This window comes from Ambystoma mexicanum, chromosome 3q (genome assembly GCF_040938575.1).
Source record: "Ambystoma mexicanum isolate Mex_15411 chromosome 3q, UKY_AmexF1_1, whole genome shotgun sequence".
Taxonomy (NCBI): domain Eukaryota; kingdom Metazoa; phylum Chordata; class Amphibia; order Caudata; family Ambystomatidae; genus Ambystoma; species Ambystoma mexicanum.
Genome location: NC_090926.1, coordinates 854,112,623 through 854,132,609, shown reverse-complemented (window position 1 = coordinate 854,132,609; position 19,987 = coordinate 854,112,623). Strand labels below are relative to the sequence as shown.

The 19,987-nt window shown below is 48.7% G+C and overlaps 1 protein-coding gene across 1 annotated transcript in view; it reads left to right on the top strand.

Annotated features, from left to right (window-relative positions):
• Nucleotides 1-11,039, top strand: part of TRIM25 (tripartite motif containing 25) — an 828,971-nt gene extending 817,932 nt beyond the window's left edge. Inside the window, exon 12 of the mRNA XM_069654946.1 lies at nt 10,848-11,039. Coding sequence (XP_069511047.1) covers nt 10,848-10,903 — 56 coding nt within the window. The 3' untranslated portion in view covers nt 10,904-11,039. The remainder of the gene's footprint in view (nt 1-10,847) is intronic.
• The last annotated feature ends 8,948 nt before the right edge of the window (nt 11,040-19,987 follow it).

Genomic DNA, 19,987 nt, shown 5'->3' with positions numbered 1-19,987 from the left:
GGGATTTTACTGCTTCAGGGGGAATAGTCAGTTCTCTCTTAGCCTACATATGTACCTAGTAGCCAGAGGGTAAAGGAGGGATATTTTCCGCAGCAGAAGGAACAATCACCATCTGCACCCCAGATGAACAAGCACAAAGACAAATACAGCACATTCATCCTCTGTGTGAATACACCATTCCCTCTTCTGAATATCTTCACTGGACCTTGATGAGGGATGACTCTTACCCAAAATTCTTGTTCCATGGCTGACTAGGCTGAGGTAAATTGAAACCAAATATGCATCTCCCCTGACATGTGCATAGATCCACCCAGAGCCGGGATTGCTGACCTCTGTCCGCCAAGCCCATGTGTAGCGGGCATTTTCACATTAAGTTCTGCAGGTGTGTATGTGTGGCAACACAAAACCAAATCTGCAGCTTCCCTAACATGCACCTAGGTCCAACCAGAACTGAACAGTTGCTGAAGGTGGGATTCAAGACGTCAGTCCTCTAAGCCCAGTTATATGGGGACGTATATCAGTTTAGGTAGGATTGTACTTTAATTATTTGCTTGGCAAGACAGCAGCAGGAAAACAGGAGTTGTGTACTGCATGCAGATGGCATGCAGTGCTAAATAGGAAATGGAGGCATTGACCCTTAATAGTTCAATGGACTGAAAGATAGAGAATTATCAGACATCTAGTGCCAACAAACTGGTATACTGGCTTCAGATGGTGGAAACAAAGAAAAAAGAAGGGCACAATACAAAACCTCTGTGTCTGACTTGAAGTCTGAAGGTAGCACAGGTAGCACATTTAGTACTAATATAAGTCCTGCTGTCAAAATGGGTTCACACCAGAATGTCTGTTTAGTGAAACACTTTTTTAATTTTTCTTTACTCGGGTACCGTTCACTTATGCTGCTGTAATCTTTAGGTCCGGTAACAGTTTTTTTACTTACAGTTTGACAAATAAGATATTTTCATTTGGGCCAGGCTCTAAATAATCCAATACAAGTTAGTACATAATTGAAAACCTTTCAGTTAACATGTTTCTATTTATAAAGAATGATTAGTAAAACTGCAAATATGCATACACACCAGTTTTAAGACAGACAATACATCAGTGGTTAATTTCCTTTTGTCTAAGTAAACATGTTCTGTCACCTATTCATGAGCTCATGAGCTATCACTTTAAAGGGCAAATAAGCCAATAAGCTAGACAATATTTTGATGAAGGAAGCTCAAAAAAAACAAAGATGTACAACTCATCACACCTCTGTAATGACTTACACTTTGGGTTCAAAGTGTGAGTCAATAGGGAAATTGGCATGATGAGCAAGTACAAGCATGCTATTCCTCCTTCCTTCCTACAGCAAGTGATCATAGGAAGAGCCCTGTGTTTTACAGATGACTATCAAAGTGGTTACGCAAACCAGGCCTTCCCTCCAGTATCACAGCTTATCATCCATCAATTTAGCAGAAGTTGGCTCGGGAACATCTTTCCCTCGCGGTCATCAGAATGATGATTTTGCTATTGAATGTGAGGGTAGTGAATTTTGTCATCTGTCCACAGGTTTTCTATCTACATCTCTTATCTACTGTACTGGACAGATTAATTTGAGAGTGTTTAGTGGTAGTGCACCGGATATAGGCAGGAGACATTTTTTGTCCGCTTCAGAAATGCACTGACGGTGATTCATAGCATTTTGTGACCATTTTACAACTACACCTGCATATAATTCATTGAATGTATGGCCTGTTTCAAAATGTGATACAAGCACAGCTAAAGGCATCTCACGTTCATTTTAGAGTACTGCTTTGTGTAGTTGTAGAATTATTCATGAGTTGAACTTTTCCTTGCCCTTTGGAATATTCTTTCGGAAGGTAGGAAATAGTATTCTCCAGCATGGGGTCTGGCATGGATTCACATGCTCATGAATATTCCCCGTCGTCAGGCTGGGAATCCTCGGTAAAGAAAAAACCAGTATCAGTTTCGTTTCTGATCTGTCTTTCGTAGTAATATCCAATCACTGGTCTCTGCGTCATACTGACCACAGCCAATGACTGCCCTCTACCTAAGCACCGCCTCTGGCAGCCATCTTCAGATTTTTACCGCACGTTCATGTGTTGGGATCCTCGTGCTATTGCTCTCGAGCGTTAGTGCTATTTTTTCACGTTTTTTCTCAAAAACTTCATTTTTTCGGTCAAAAGAGCCTCAAGCTCCACCGACTCTCCATCCGATCAACGGGGACCCGTGTCGGATTAGTCTGCGCCCCTCAAGGGTGAAGATTTCGTCGAGCTACGCTTTTGGAGGACTCCAGAAGTTTCTCAGGCCCGGACATGGCCCAGGAGAAGGGATGCTCGACGCCCGGAAAGCTGTTCAGGGTCTGCCCTGGATGCCAGCTGCAGAACGTCTTTAAGGAGGACGAACACTCCTTTTGACTCGACTGCTTACATGAGGACAAGACGCACGTGGAGAAGGACTGTGCGTTTTGCGGCAACATGTCGGAGCGGACCATGAAGGACCGCCATCAACGTCTCGCCAACTGGCTGGAAGGGAAGAGCCCGTCAGGCGAGAAGAAGAAGAAGAAATCCGAGCGGTCTTCTAAGACCTTTGAGGACGCCCCGGCGACGGGGGTCCAACACAAGGCAAAGCACCGCGAGTCCGCTGGCACCGGGAGCGCCGAACGGTCGGGCTCTACGGGCGCCAGGCAGGGCGCACCCTCCCCGGCACCATCAACCACGAGCCAACGCTCTGGGTCGGGTAAGAGGAAGGCCGAGCACCCGGCGAAGCTCCTGGAGAGGCCCCGGTCGAGCTCGAAGGCCCCATCGGAGGGGGAGCGAGGCAGTGTCCCCCCCCTCAAGGATAAGGCGGTGAGCGCACCTAAGGTGGTGAAGGCCTTAATCCATCCGGCCAAGCCCTCTATCGAAACTGTCGCGGCGGCCCTGGCTCAGCCTGTGGGGGCTACACCAGTGATGGCGACCTCGGGGCTCAGAGTCTCCCTGCCACCTCGGAGGGAGTCCTCTTTTGTGCCCATCGATAGGGCCCCCGTGAAATCCCCCGTGGGGAAGAAAAAGGGGGGGCAGGGCGTCGTCGTAGATTCGACCTCAACCTCGGAGGAGGAGCTGGTCGAAGTCTTAAGCCACGGCCTCGGCGTGGAAGAAGACCGGCCCGTCGGGATGGATCCCGACGCAGGCGACGACGACATCATCGAGGGTACCGACGGGGCCCCTGATCGCCCGTCGGATTCCCCTCTGCCAGCGCCGCGAGACAGCTCGGCGGCCATTTTGTTGGCTATACAGTCCTTATGCTCAGAGATAAGGACGAGACTACCGTTGCCGACGGAACCTCTCCCGTCGGGGGACCCAGAACCGGGACCTTCTGGTGTTCCCCCTACCAAGAAAAGAAGGATCCACCCTCCGCCTCCTTTTCAGCCGTCGCGCCCCTTCCAGCCCTCCTCCCCGTCCACCCGAGGGGATGATACGGGGACTGACACGGCAGCGACGGGTACGGACGACGAGGTATACGACGAGGATGTACCGTCGTCGCCTCCCTCCAGGGCTTCTCCGCCCGACGAGATTGGATCGTTCCACTCCATGATCACCAGGGCATCCGAGCTTTTCCAACTCTGCCCTGAGGAGAAGAAGAAGGAAGGTTTCCTTTATCAGCGGCGCGAAGCCAAGAGGAAGACGGTCCTCTCAGTGCCTCTATTGGACGACATTTGGGATGAGGGCCTCACCCTCCTCAAGAACCCTTCCACGACGCCAGCTAGAAGGGACCGGTACGAGAAGAAGTACCGGGTCCCGGACACGGCCCCCCTGTGCCTACGGGCGCAGCCTACCCCGGACTCCGTCGTCTCCGCGGCGGCCAGGAAAAAAGCGGGGGGGGGGGTGCGGCCTCCACATCGACTTCCCCACCGGACGGCGTGGGAAAGAAATTGGACGCTATGGGACGCAGAGTCATCTCGTCTGCGGCGACCACGATTAAAGCGACCAACGCCTTGGCTATCGTGGCCCGCTACGACAGGGAGCTCTGGTACAAACTGGCTCCCCTACTGGACTTCTTGCCGGACGACAAGAGGGCAGAGGCCCTGGAGATCCTGCAGGAAGGTGAGGTGGCTTCGGACCACGCCATTACCGTTGCGACGGACATCGCCGACACCGGGTTCCGCCAGTTGGGCAACGGCGTTTGCCTTAGGCGGCGTGGATGGCTCAAGGCTACGGACTTCCGTCAAAACGTTCAGACCAGAGTCCTGGACATGCCCTTCGATGGGAACAACCTGTTTGGGAAAACAGTGGACGATTCCCTTCAGGCCATTAAAGCGGACACCGAGACGGCCCGGGCCCTTGGAGTTCTGCAACAACGACGGACGCCCTTTCGGAGCAGCGGAGGCAAGGGCGCCTCCAAAAGTTCAGGCGGCGGTTTCTCCACCTACCGTCAAGCGGCCCGCTCGTCGGCTCAGGAGGCCAACAGAGGACGAGGCAAGTCTGGCGGACCCCGCCGTCGTCGCCAAGGAGGTCAAGGCGGCAAAGCCTCGTCGAAGCAGGATTGAACCGACCGTGGGGTCGGGCCCCCACCGAAGCACCCCGGTGGGAGGCCGGCTGGCGAGATTCGTCAGCGTGTGGGAGTCCATCTCCACCGACCGTTGGGTGCTGGACGCCTTGGCCCGGGGCCACGCGCTCGAATTTCAAAGAAGGTGTCCGCGCGTCCCCCCCGTGGCCAGGAAAGAACTTCACGTCCCTCAACTTCTCCTGGAGGTAAAGGCGATGCTGAGGAAGGGCGCCATCGAACTCGTCCCAAAGAGACTTCGGGGCTCCGGAGTTTACTCGAGATACTTCCTCGTGAAGAAGAAGACGGGGGGATGGCGCCCCATCCTGGACCTGCGACGTCTGAACAAGTTCATCAAGGCGCAAAAGTTCCGGATGGTCACCCTCCAGCACGTCCTGGGTCAGCTGGAGGAAGGAGACTTCCTGTCGTCGTTGGATTTGGAGGATGCCTACTTCCATATTCCCATCCTAAAGGGGCACCGAAAATTCCTCAGGTTTGTGGTCCAAGGGCGTCACTACCAGTTCAAAGCCCTCCCCTTCGGACTACGGTCGGCCCCCAGGGTATTCACCAAGTGCCTTGCACCGGTGGCGGCGCAGCTGCGCCGCGAGGGGATCCACGTCTACCCCTACCTGGACGACTGGCTCATCCGAGCCAAGTCGAGGGAGCTCGCCCTGGATCACACGGCAAGGACCGTCCGACTTCTCACGGACCTGGGATTCTCTGTGAACTACGCCAAGTCTCACCTGGTACCCGCGCAAAACGCACTGTTTCTGGGAGCGAAGCTCGACACAGTGTCTCTTCTGGCCTCCCCGTCGGAGGAAAGGACCAGGTCCATCCTGGGCAAGGTACAGCGGATGTTGGTTTCCGACGCGGCCAAGGTGAGGTCCATCAAGTCCCTCCTCGGAATGATGTCTTCCTGCATCTACCTCATTCCCATGTGCAGGCTCCGGATGCGCCCGTTGCAGGAGTTCCTGGACGGGCAGCTTCGAGGAGAGGATCACACTCGACGAGAGTTTCCGCCGAGCGGTCCGGTGGTGGGGCAACCGCACGCATCTGACGGCGGGCATGGACTTCCAGACCCCAGATCACCAGGAGACAGTGACCACCGATGCCTCCCTGGAAGGGTGGGGAGCGCACACCGAAAATCTGCACGCGAGAGGCCTTTGGCTCCCGACGGAGAAGTCCCTCCATATCAACGTCCTGGAGCTCCGTGCAGTGTTCTGGGCCCTCAGGTCCTTCCTTCCGTCCCTCAAGGGCAAGGTGGTGAGGATCTTCACCGACAACACCACCACCATGTTTTACATCAGGAAACAGGGCGGAACCAGGTCCCCAGCGCTGTCCAAGGAGGCGCAGGACCTGTGGCATTGGGCCGTCGCCCAAAGGATGTTTCTGGTGCCGTTTCATCTGGCAGGGATAAAAAACACCATCGCCGACTCACTCAGCAGGGAGCTGCGCTCGTGCCACGAGTGGGAACTACGGCAGGATCTAGTGGATCGCCTCTTCCGACGGTGGGGCACACCCCAGATCGACCTGTTCGCGACGGCGACGAACTCCAAGTGCCGAAGGTTCGCCAGCAGCTTTCCCCAGTCGAGGAGCATGGGCGATGCCTTCTCGTTCCCCTGGGAGGGCCTGTTCCTCTACGCGTTCCCTCCTTTGCCACTGCTAATCCGGCTCGTCAACCAGCTCAAGAGGTCACGGTGCAGGATGATCCTCGTCGCACCTGCGTGGCCGAGGCAGATATGGTTCCCGGACCTTCTGGACTTGTCAGCGTCCCTGCCAATCAAGCTGCCGGTGGACGCGGATCTTCTCTCCAGGGAAGGAGGCGCCATCCTCCACCACGACCCGAAATCGCTGAACTTGCAGGCCTGGCTCCTGCAGCGCTAGAGTTTGGAGGATACGACATACCGGCCGACTGCAGAGAGGTTCTTGCAAAGGCCAGGGCGTCCTCGACTCTTAAATGCTACGGACACAAATGGAAGAGGTTCTCTGTCTGGTGCCACGCAGAGAAGATTAACCCTCTACGGATTACGGCTCCCCAGGTACTGCCGTACCTGCTGACGCTGGCCAAAGCTGGACTGGCACACGCGTCCATCAAGATTCATCTTGCTGCGATCTCCCGATACACCAGAACCACGGGCCGGACGTCCTTGTGGTCTCATCGTCTGGTGAAAGAGTTCATGAAGGGACTGTTCAGATCGTTCCCGCCGGTGAAGGCTCCGGCCCCGGCGTGGGAGCTCAACGTGGTGCTGACCAAGCTCATGGGACCTCCGTTCGAGCCTCTGCACTCGGCCCCGTTGAAGTTTCTGTCGTGGAAAGCAGTGTTTCTTGTGGCCATCACCTCCGCACGACGGGTGGGAGAGATCCAGGCCCTTTCATGCAAGGCCCCGTACTTGACTTTTCACGACACGAGGGTAGTGCTCAGGACGCACCCTTCCTTCATGCCCAAGGTACCGTCGGACTTCCATCTCAACGAACCCTTGGTGTTGCCTGTGTTCTTCCCGTCGCCTTCGTCGCCGGCTGAGAGGACTTTGCACTCGCTGGATGTGGCTAGAGCGCTGAAGTTCTACGTGGACCGCACGAAGTGTTTTCGGAAGACGTCACAACTCTTTGTGAACTTTGGACCTGTCAATCAGGGGAAGGCTCTCTCGAAGGCTTCCATTTCCAGATGGCTCTCCGGCTGTATCATGTACTGTCATCGGTTGGCAAACCGACCGCTGCCTGGCCGTCCGAGAGCCCATTCCACCAGAGCGATCGCAGCTACCACGGCGTTCCTTTCTGGTGTGCCCCTGCTGGACATATGCAGGGCTGCTACGTGGAGGTCGACGCACACCTTCACGAAATTCTACTGCGTCGATCGGGATTCCAGGGAGGAGTCCAGGGTCGGCCAAGCAGTGCTGCGCAACCTGTTCGCCTGAGGTGAGCCTGGTGAGGAGGTAAGATGCTTAATGTTGAGTTGGATGTACTGCTTAATGTTGAGCCTTTGCCACCTCCCGTGGTTGTGCATGTGTGTACTGCTATGTATTCTTTATTCATGAGCATGTGAATCCATGCCAGACCCCATGCTGGAGAAGGAACAAGTTACTTACCTGTAACTGTTGTTCTCCAGCATGGGTCTGGCATGGATTCACATGCGAACCCTCCCGCCTACCCCTCTGCGGCTCTTCACTTGGTCATACTGCCACTTCACGTGCTTCCAAATCTGAAGATGGCTGCCAGAGGCGGTGCTTGGGTAGAGGGCAGTCATTGGCTGTGGTCAGTATGACGCAGAGACCAGTGATTGGATATTACTACGAAAGACAGATCAGAAACGAAACTGATACTGGTTTTTTCTTTACCGAGGATTCCCAGCCTGACGACGGGGAATATTCATGAGCATGTGAATCCATGCCAGACCCATGCTGGAGAACAACAGTTACAGGTAAGTAACTTGTTCCTTCTTGGCTCATTGCAGCGAACTGCCCAATGTTAATATTGGATATTTGTGTCCATTGCCGAATTCTTCATCAGGGATGATATAGATGTGCATTGTACAATGAAGATGATGAGAATCGTTTTGAAGGTGTGTAATTACATGCACTTTCAGAGCAGTGATGGATATTTGGTTGCCTATTGCAGAGTTATACCCAAGAGTGATTCAGAGTATTGCTCCCCCATTGCAGAATCATACCTATGGGTTAATCAGATCTCTCTTTGGACCAGTGAAGAATTCGACCTCTGAGTGGCTAATGAGAGTCTTCTTTATTGCAGAATAATGTGTCAGGATGGTTGGAGCCATCTTTGCCCACAGCATAATTGTACTCTTATTATACTTCAGGGTAGATGTGCGCATCTTTACCTGTTCTGAGCTTCATATATGGGGAGTGGTTAGCTGCACTATTTTCTCATTAATGAATTATAGCTGGTGTTGGTGATTTGGGTTCTTTAGCCATTGCTGAATTGGATATGATGGCTGCTAAACTTTACCCAATTGCTTATCGGTGCCCAGCGGTTATTTTCTTACTGTAGGGTGTTCATTGGGGAAAATTGAAGGGATTGTTTGTTCATTAGCAAACTATTTGTGAGGGTAATTAACGGTATCAGTTTCCAGTTGCATAATTCTACCTGAGGATGTTTCTGCATTGACTGTTTAAGAACTCTAGTTAAGGTTGGTGAAAATGAGATTTCTGTGTTCACTGGGGAATACTACCTCATTGTGGTAAGAAACAGAACATTATTTTCTCATTATTGAAGGTGATTCCGAGCAATATTTACCCTTTCTACAGTCATTTCTATGGGTGATTCAGAGCTTTCTTTGCTTTTTTCAAATTGTTCTCCAGGTTGATTAATTGCTTTCTATGCCCAATTATTTACATGGGTGATTCAGAGCAATGGCCGCCATTTGGAGAATTATTCCTGAGTTTGATTCGGAGCACTGTTTGCAATTTTCAGAATTACTCATGATGTTGATATAATAATAATATGGAGCATGTTTTGCCATTTTCAGAATTACTCATGATGTTGATATAATAATAATATGGAGCATGTTTTGCCATTTGCAGAATTGCTCCTGAGGGTGATTCAGAGCACTGTTTGCTATTTGCAGAATTATTATTGAGGATGATTCAGAACAGTTTTTGCCATTTGCAGAATTATTCCTGCGTGTGATTTAGAGCATTCTTTGCCATTTGTAGAATTAATGCAGATTGTGATTCGGAGCATTCTTTGGCATTTGGTGAATTATTCCTGAGGTTGATTCAGTGCTTTCTTTGCCTAAATATTTGTGATGGTGATTCAGAGTACTGTTTGGCATTTTCAGAATTACTCATGAGGCTGATTTGGAGCATTTTTTGTCATTTGCAGAATTGCTCCTGAGGGTGATTCAGAGCACTGTTCGCTATTTGCAGAATTATTATTGTGGATGATTCAGAACAGTTTTTGCCATGAGAGTGATTCAGAGCATTCTTTGCCGTTTGTAGAATTATTGCAGATCGTGTTTCAGAGCATTCGTTGGCATTTGCTGAATTATTACCCAGGTTGATTCAGTGATTTCTATGCCCAATTATTTGTGATGGTGATTCAGAGCATTGTTTGCCATTTGCAGAATTATTGCCTTGGGTGAATCAGAGCACTGTTGGCCATTTAAAGAATTACTCATGAGGGTGATTTGGAGCATTTTTTGTCATATGCAGAATTGCTCCTGTGGGTGATTCAGAGCACTGTTTGCTATTTGCAGAATTATTATTGGGGATGATTCAGAACAGTTTTTGGCATTTGCAGAATTATTCCTGAGGGTGATTCAGAGCATTCTTTGACATTTGTAGACGTATTGCAGATCATAATTCGGAGCATTCTTTGGCATTTGCTGAATTATTCCCGAGGTTGATTCTGTGATTTCTTTGCCCAATTATTTGTGATGGTGATTGAGAGCATTGTTTGCCATTTGCAGAATAATTCCTGAGGGTGATTCAGAGCACTGTTTGCCATTTGCAGAATAGTTACTGAGGGTGAGTCAGAGCACTGTCTGCCATTTTCAGAATTATTCCTGAGGGTGATTCAGAGCACTTTTGCCATTTTCCAGAATTATTGCTAAGGGTGATACAGAGCATTCATTGTCATTTGCAGAATACTTCATGAGAGTGATTAGGAGCAGTTCTTGACATTTGCAGAATTGTTCTTAAGAGTGATGCAGAGCATTTTTTGACATTTGCAGAATTTTTCCCGATAGTAATTTGGAGGATGTGTTGTCATTTTCAGAATTATTCCTAAGTTCGATTCAGAGCATTCTTTGCCATTTGCTGAGATACTGCAGAATACGACTTGGAATTCGCAGAATTGTTCCTGAATTGTTCCTGAGTTGTTCCTGAATTGTTTCCTGCAAAAGTGTACCTCAGGGTAATTCAAAGCATTTTCTGACATTTGCAGAATTGTTCCTGAGAGTCATTCAGAGAATAGCTTGCCATTGGTTTAATTGTTCATGCAGGTGAATCAGTTCATTAATTATACTTGAGAGTGATTCAGAGCATTCTTTGACATTCGCCGAATTATTGCAGAGTGTGATTCAGAGCATTCTTGGCAGATGGCAGAATTATTCCCAAGGTTGATTCAGGGCATTCTTTCCACAATTATTTTTTCAGTCATTCAGAGCATTGTTTGCCATTTGCAGAAGTATTCCTGAGGCTGATTTGGAGCACTGCTTGTCTTTCTCAAAATTATTCTTGACAATGATTCAGATAATTCTTTGCCACATGCAGAATTGTTACTGAGGGTAATTCAGAGCATTCTTTGCCATTGACAAAATTGTTCAATGCGTGATTTGGTTTGTTTTTTGCCTTTTACAGAATTATTCCTGAAGGTGATTTGGAGCCTTCTTTGCCATTTGCAGAACCGTTCCTGAGAGTGATTCAGAGCATTCTTTGACTTTTGCAGAATTATTCCAGAAGATGATTCACAGCATTCTTTGCAAATGGCAGAATGTTCCTTAGGGTGATTCAAAGCATTCTTTTGCATTTGCAGAACAATTCCTGAGATGGATTCGGAGCATTCTATGCCACTGGCAGAATTGTCCCTTAGGGTGATTCTGAGCATTCCTTGCCACAATTCTTCCTGAGGATTATTTGAAGCATGGTTTGCCATTTGCTGAATTATTATAGAGGGTGATTGCAAATATTCTTTGTTTATTGTTGAATTATTCCAGCGGTTTATTCAGGGCATTCTTCACCGATTTTCATACAGACAGGGGTAATTCAGAATATTCTTTGACTATTTCGGTATTATTCCTGGGGTGAGGTTGATTCAGAGCATTCTTTCCAGCGGTTGTTTCAGGTCTTTCTTCACCCATGTTAAAATTATTACAGGAGTAATTTAGAGTATTCTTTACCCATTGTGGAACGGTTTCGGGGTGGTTCAGAGCATTCTTTTTCCACTGTGGAATAATTCCTCAGAGTAATTTTGGGCATTTACTTCTGATTGTACAATTAATCCTGAGGATGAGGCGGAGAAATTGTGACCATTCTGGAATTATTCTGGAGGGTGATTCAGCACATTATTTGCCTATTGTGGAATTATTCCTGTGGATGAGTCAGAGAATTTATGACCAAGTGGGATTCTCAGAATTCAATATTTTGGTGATCAGCGAAACGATTGCCCATTATATGCAGGGGGTACGGGTTTTACTCTGCCTACTGAAGAATTCTACACCGGGTTGCTGCAAACCATTATGTACAGTAGACCTATCTGGATGTGGTTAGTAGTATCTGAAAATACTACCATAGGCTGCTAATGACATAGATGTTCATTGCATATGACTAGTAGAGAGTTGCTTGGTGGAGAATCCTACATGAAGGTGGTGAGAACCCTTCCCTAACCTATTGCGGAATTCTCTCTGGCGGTGGGTAATATTGCACTCTTTGCTCATTAAAGAATATTTAAGAGGGCGTTGAGGTGCATATGTTAACCTTCTGGATGTCATCCTCTGGGTGAGTTACATTGCCCTTTTCCCAAGAAAGAGCTCTGCCAAAGGCTGTTGCAAATCGTTCTGTGACCCTTTTGTTAGCATTGTGCCTAGAGATGGTTAATGGTGTGCCTGGCTCAGTAAAATGCGGCTGAAGAACGTATGTTCCCATAGTAGACTTCTACCTAAATGTGATTCAAAGAATGATTTGCCCATACAAGATGTTTACCTAGTGTCAGGGAATGCTACGTAAGTGTGCTTACTGGTCTTCATAGCACATAGAAGCAAAGTACCAACAACCAGTGACAAATATTCTTTTCCCATTGTACGATTATACAGGGAGAAATATACCCCGATTTATTTCATGGCACAATGATTAGGAAAACGTAAGCCCGATGCAGCCTTTAACTTGTGAGCATTAAAAAGTATCATTTGCCCATTAAAGTTGCCTCATTAGGCTTGTGAAAAGCATTTCTTACCAGTTACAAAATGTTATCGGATGGCAGCTAATGGCTTAATTTGCTCATTACAGGACAACAGGTGAAGTTAGTGGGAAAACAATCATCACCAATTTCTAGATTGTTGCCTAGGCCTACTCAAAGTATTCTGTTTGCATGTCGGAATCCTCAGCAGGGGTAGTGACATTGGCATTGATTTCATCCATTGCTGAACTGTACTCTGAAGTGTTTCGCAGAATTCTAATGACGCATGGTTCTGAACATGTTCAGGCAATTACACAGCAATGATTTGGAGCTTTATCTAGCAGTGGGTGTTGAAGACCAGTCTGTCTGTTGCAGTGCTGTGCCCCAGGGTGCTTAATCACATTTCTTGCCCGGTAGTATGGTTGGGCCATGCTGGTTTGGAGAAGTCCTGATCCTGCCCAAGCGGTATCATTTATTACTTTGCCAAATTTTACACCAGTTCATGTGACCACATATTTGTAGAATGCACATTCGAAGGGATTGTGTCCTCCGACGTATTCCTCATCTTAGATATATCCTTCCAGCTCTGCTGGCCTTGGAAAATTTTTTCAGTAGAGGGCGCTGCGCGTCGACGTCCCTCGAGTCGATGTCCCTCGACAGCCGCCGTATCGACGCTCGACGTCATCCTGCCCATAAAGGCCGCGCGCAGCGTCCGTTGCTCAGTTCCGTTTTTCCGCGCTACTCGGTGCCTCGGAATACCGTTGCTCAGTTATTAGTTTAATAAATACTATTTACCTCGAGTTATTCGATACCGTACTCGATGGCTTCCTCGTCGGAACCGACAACTCCTCGATCCGGCTTCAAAAAATGTCGAGATTGTGGAAAAAAGATGTCGTTGACCGATCCTCACAGAAATTGTCTGTGGTGCTTGGGAGTCGAACACCATTGTTCGGAGTGCGAGGACTGTATGTCCATGACAGCTAAGGCCCTGAAGGAGCGTAGGGGGAAGCTGGAGAAAGGTAAGACTTTTAAAGCTTCTTCTTCGTCGACGAAGTCGAGACATTCGTCTCCTCGTCACCATTCACGCTCCAGGTCTCGGAGTGGGTCTCTTCACTCCTCGAGATCGAAACACTCGAAGAGGAGACGTCGAAGATCTCCTTCTCCGTCTTCCTCTTCCTCTGTTTCGCCAAAAAGAATCCCTTGCCCCACGAAACATAGTTCCCGGGCTGAATGGGAGGAATTCAGAAAAAATATGATGAGCGTCTTCGAGAACGCGGCCTTGTCCCCCTCGAAGACTGCCGAGAGCGATGCTCTGGTCGAAAGACCCGAAGGTCAAAAACGCCGCGAGTCGCAGTACCCGGCGAAAGAAACCTCTCGAGTGCGTCTCGAACCCTCGAGTAGGACTATGACCTCCAAACCTTCCTCGAAGGTTCCGTCGACGCCGTCGACGACGGTTCCGTCGACGTCGATGTCTTCGACGCCGTTGTCGAGGAGACCTTCGACACACGGGTCTGTCGACTCGACGCCGGCCTCGACACCGGCGTCGACGCCGAGAAAAGTCACGATGTCCACACATCCAGTGACGATCCCCAGACCCTCGGCGTCGATGGCGTCGATGGCGTCGATGGCGTCGATAGTGTCGAGTAGAATACCAATTCTGTCGAGGTCCTCGAGGCCTCCACCTCTGTTCTCGACGCCACGCTCGAAGCCTTCGACGTCGGCGTCGACGACATCGACACTCTCGAGGCCAATTATGACAACGTCGGCACCCTCTGCCTTGGAAATGGGATTTACTCCCTTTATGAGTTCAGAACAATTGAGAACTATATCCTCAATTTTAGAAGAGGGTGATTTGTCTGAACAAGACACATTTGAGTTACAGGGACCTGTAACCCCGGTTAGAGAGGAATTTTCCTCTGAAGAGCGCAGATTAAAGGATCTTCATGATTCTTTAAATGAGGCAAGTGGGTTAGACACTTCCCCTGAGGTGGATTTTGCTAAACCAGACCCGGGGGAGCATGCTGAAACTCCCTACAGAGCCTTAATGGCCAGGATTACGGAGTTCATGGGGTGGTCTACACCTTCACAATCCTTTCAGCAAGATGACCTCACGGATATTCTTGATAAAGGCCCACAAGAAGATCCAGTGGTGCCCTTTCATAAAGCTCTTCAGAGAAAGATCATGACAAACTGGGAAACCCCAGATGTAATACCAGCAGTAAATAAAAAACTGTCTGCAAAATACAGGGTATCTTCCACAGACCCAGAGGTCTTGTCTAAACATCCATCCCCAGAAAGTCTGGTGGTACAAGCAGCATCCTCTACCGATGTCAAGACGGCTTATCCTACAGTCCCACAGGATAGGCACGATAAAAAGTATGATGCTATGGCAAAGAAAGTCTTTTCAGCATGTAGCATGGCGTTAAAGTCTGTTAATGCGACTTGCACCCTTGCTAGGTTCAGCCATACACTTTGGGAGTGTGCTTCTACAGCGGCTGACTGCATCCCGGAGGGAGAAGAAAGGGATGCGTTCCTGAATATTATACAGGACGGTAAAGACGCTATGTGCGAATCCCTCCAGACGGGCATTGATTCGGCTGACAGTATCAGCAGAGCAATGGCGGCAAGTACATCAACCAGGCGGTTCGCTTGGTTGAGAAAGTCGGGTTTTGCCCCAGATGTGCAAGCCAGGCTCTTGAACATGCCATTTGATGGCTCTTCTTTGTTCGGGAAAAAGGCGGATGACAGTTTAGAGAAACTGCAAACTTCAAAGGCAGCAGCAAAATCCCTAGGAGCTGCAATCCGTCAGACTCCTTTTCGTCCCACGGGAACCTCTGCGAGGGGCAAGTCCTTTCGCTTCTACTCCTCTTTCGGAAGAGGTAGAGGACGACCGACTCAAAGGGGTCAAAGAAGAACTACCCGAGGTGGACGGGGTAGATACTCTAAAGCCGCAGCAACAGCAGGTGCCTCTTTACCATCGGCATCTGCATCAGCCGCCCCAAAACCACTCTGAGGACTCCCCTCACAGGACTCCTGTAGGAGGCAGGTTGACTCAACATCTGACGGTATGGCAGGCTATCACGTCAGATGCTTGGGCATTGGAAACAGTCGGCCAAGGTTACTGCCTGCCTTTCCTACGTACACCTCAGAGTCATCCACCGGGGATCAGCTCTCAGAAAGTTCCAGATCCGCTCCTCTTGCAGGAAATTTCAGACCTGCTAGAGAAAGGTGCCATAGAACCGGTACCTGTAGCGGAGAGGAACAAGGGCTGGTATTCCCCTTACTTTCTCATTCCGAAGAAAGACGGAGGACTGAGACCCATCTTGGACTTGCGAGAATTGAACAAATTCCTCAGAAAAGACAAATTCAAGATGGTCACTCTTTCTCAGATCCTCCAGGCCCTTCAGTTCCAGGACTGGTTGGTATCTCTGGACCTTCAGGACGCTTATTTCCATGTGCCTATCCATCTCAAACACAGGAAATACCTGAGGTTCGCAATTGGCAACTCTCACTATCAATTTCGAGTACTGCCATTTGGGCTGACCTCCGCCCGAGGGTTTTCACCAAGTTAATGTCGGTAGTGGCTGCAAGTCTAAGGAGGGAAGGGATTCACGTCTACCCCTACCTGGACGATTGGCTGATCAGGGCTGTTTCTCCGGAGCAAGCTCAGATCCAGCTAAATCACGTGTGCTACTCCCTTCACAAACTGGGCTTCTCCCTCAATTTAAAGAAGTCTCAAATGATACCATCGCAGAGACTCCAGTTCATAGGAGCGATCCTGGACACTTCCCTGGGAAAAGCCTCGCCACCAGAGGTGAGGGCTCAAGATATTCTACAGATGGTTACCAAGTTCCAACATGCCCAACATCTCCCAGCCTTCGACTTTTTGAGGTTGCTGGGCCTCATGGCATCCTGCATTTTCCTTGTGCCAGAGGCTCGCCTGAGAATGAGATCCCTCCAGTGGGCACTGAGGACTCAGTGGTCACAATTCTCAGGGAGAATGACAGATCTTCTTCAGGTTCCCGGCAGGGTGGCTCGAGACCTTCAGTGGTGGGCCTGTCAGGAGAACATTCTGAAAGGAGAACAGTTTTGGCAACCCTGGCCGGAGATAACAGTAGTCACGGATGCCTCACTCACGGGGTGGGGAGCCCACGCCAACGACTTGACCATCAGCGGTCGTTGGTCTCCATCGGAGTCCAGACTACACATCAACCTGTTAGAGCTGAGAGCCATCAAACTTGCGTTGAAGGCTTTCCTGCCAGTTGTACAAGGGAAGAACGTCCTGATAATGACGGACAACACGGTGGCCATGCATTACCTCAACAAAAGAGGAGGCGTAGGATCACTACCCCTGTGCAGAGAGGCGATGCAGCTCTGGTTTTGGGCAATCCAAGAAGGAATCTCTCTATCGGCAGTTCACCTAGCCGGAGAGAAGAACTTGACAGCGGACGCTCTGAGCAGGCAGAACACAGTCTCCCACGAGTGGGAACTAGCTCAGGAAGTCCTTCAAGAGATCTTCGCCCTTTGGGGAACGCCTCAGGTAGACCTGTTCGCCACCAGCCTAAACAGGAAATGCGACCTGTTCTGCTCAAGGGAATTTCCTCCGAGAGGAGCTCTGGGAGACGCATTCATAGTGGACTGGGAGTTTCCGCTTCTGTACGCGTTCCCACTGGTCCCTGTCATTCCTCAAATGATCAGGAGGTTGAGAAGATTCCGGCGAACCATGATCCTAATTGCCCCGGATTGGGCCAGGAGAACGTGGTACCCGGACCTTCTAGACTTGTCCATCTGCCCTCCAATTCGACTTCCGCTCAGAGAGAATCTTCTCTCTCAGAAGGGAGGTCAGGTTCTCCATCCGGACATCAAAACCCTCAACCTACACACTTGGCTTCTGAACGGCTGAGGTACAAGGATTGGGACCCCCCTGATGATGTTATGGAGGTGTTGCTTTCGACAAGGAGGCCAGCAACTAAGTCTTTATACCGCTGCCGTTGGAACAGATTTTGCAGCTGGTGTAGAGAACAGAATATCGACCCATTTTCATGTGGTACTCCAATGGTTTTGTCCTTCTTACTATATTTGGCAAATTCAGGCCTTCAAGTTGGTACCATTAAGGGCTATCTCGCAGCGCTATCTATCTTTAAGCGGACTGCGGAGGAGCCATCCTATTTCAAATTACCCTTGGTAATACAGTTTCTAAAGGGGTTAACCAATGTTTATCCCCCAAGACCATTCCAAGTTCCCCTATGGGATTTAAACTTAGTACTAACTTTCCTGATGGGTACACCTTTCGAACCTTTCCATTCTTGTTCGTTAAGATTCCTTACCCTTAAGACTGTTTTATTAACAGCACTCACATCTGCTAGAAGGGTGAGCGAATTACAAGCTCTTTCTTGTAAACCCCCTCATACAATCTTTCACAAAGACAAGGTTGTCCTACAAGTGAAGCCTAATTTCCTCCCAAAGGTAGTTTCTGAGTTCCATATCTCTCAGAAGATTACCCTGCCATCTTTCTATCCTCCTCCTCACCCGGGGAAAGAGGAAGAGAGGTTACACAGACTAGACCCTAGGAGGGCTTTAAGTTTTTACATTAGTAGACTAACCAGGATAAGACAGGCAGACCAGCTATTTGTAGGTTACGCAGGTCACAAGCTGGGGTTACCTATAACTAAACAGACCATTTCCAGATGGATCATTCTAGCCATTCTGGAATGTTATAAACTGGCAGGGAAAGAGCCCCCTCAAAACCTTAGGGCTCATTCGACCAGAGGTATTGCAGCTTCATCGGCCCTCAAAAGAGGCGTGCCGGTTAAAGGCATCTGTGCGGCCGCCACATGGTCGTCTGTCCATACCTTTTCACGTTTTTACAATCTGGATTCCTCCTCTAGTCAAGAGACTAGGTTTGGAAGGGCTGTACTACATTCTATTCATCAATAGAAGACAGCGTGAAGTCAGTACTCCCTCCTCCGAATATAGAATACTGCTATGGGAGCCTATCTAAGATGAGGAATACGTCGGAGGACACAATCCCTTCGAAGAACAAGTTACTTCTTACCTTGTAACGTTCTTTCGACGGGATGTTCCTCCGACGTATTCCTCATCGACCCTCCCATCCATCCCCGCAGTTCTACTTCCCTTGTTGTTGCAGTTTACGCTCCTTCAGGGTGATTAGTCAAAAGTCCAAACAGTAATACTGTGGGCTTCAAAACGGAACTGAGCAACGGACGCTGCGCGCGGCCTTTATGGGCAGGATGACGTCGAGCGTCGATACGGCGGCTGTCGAGGGACATCGACTCGAGGGACGTCGACGCGCAGCGCCCTCTACTGAAAACATTTTCCGAGGCCAGCAGAGCTGGAAGGATATATCTAAGATGAGGAATACGTCGGAGGAACATCCCGTCGAAAGAACGTTACAAGGTAAGAAGTAACTTGTTCTTCTCTCACCCTTAAGCATCTTGGCACCGAGTAACAAACGTTTATTGTTACCCAACTTAGCGGTAGTCATTTTATGAAGCTTAGATGTATGAAGGGCTGACTAGATCTGCTGATCATAGAAACTGTGACCTTGAGGTCAAATAAAAATCCATGTAGCAGATGAGTTTGTCCACTGAGCCACCGTCCAGTCTACATGATAAACAGACTTTCTGTAACTCAATATACCCCTCCACATTTTGCACTAGGAGCACAAAGGCTTCTCTTGCCATAATGCCCACAGCGAGGTTAACATTTCATCAAAGGATGCTATTTCATTTACCTTGGTGTTTGTTAATTGCTGGCATTTATCCCATGACCTTGTCCTCTTATGGTAAAAAGAAGTGTATTGCAAGCTTGAGATGATGTCAGGTCAAGCTATTACAACAACAAACTCATTTTACGACCAAATGTATTTTGTTTCTTCAGGGTCCCCATATTTATTGTTTCTTTTGCTTGGCTTCCGCTGTGTGTGATAAAATATGCCCTCTTAAACTTGGCGATGAGGGGCTTTGCGTGGTAAAAGATGTTAAAAAACATTGTTTAGTGCTAGCTGTGCTCAATTTCTGCAGCTTTGTTGGATTGGATTTAGCTGAATTAAACCCAGTTGCAAAACGTGGTGCTAAATCTTCCTGTTGAGAAAACTGGGTGATCTTTGCTAAAATTGCTGATTGACTCTGTTTTGGGCACACACTTCAAAAGCCACATCTAAATGTATGAATAAAAGGATCCTACAACTCTGGACAACATAACTGATTGGGCTGTACACAACCAACGTCACTGCGGATACTAATTTGCTTTTACTTTCTCTTAAGTGGTCTATTCAGCCAGGGTGAAAAATGGAAGTGTAATTTCTTTGTCTCTGTGTAAATCTGCAAATGTTTGTTTTCAATAAAGCTTTGAATTTTTGAACAAGATGGTTTCACATGTTATTCACTTGCATAGATCGTATTGATATGAGGACCTGAGCTGGAGTTCTTTAAAGTGCCTTTAGTGTGTTTTGTAGTGGCCTGTGACAAAACTACTAATGTCCTCTTATCTTAACACTTTCTGGCAAGACATCCATTTTTTTGGTTGACAGAACACAATCACAAATGGTTTATGGACACAAAGTGATTAAATAAAAACGTGAAAC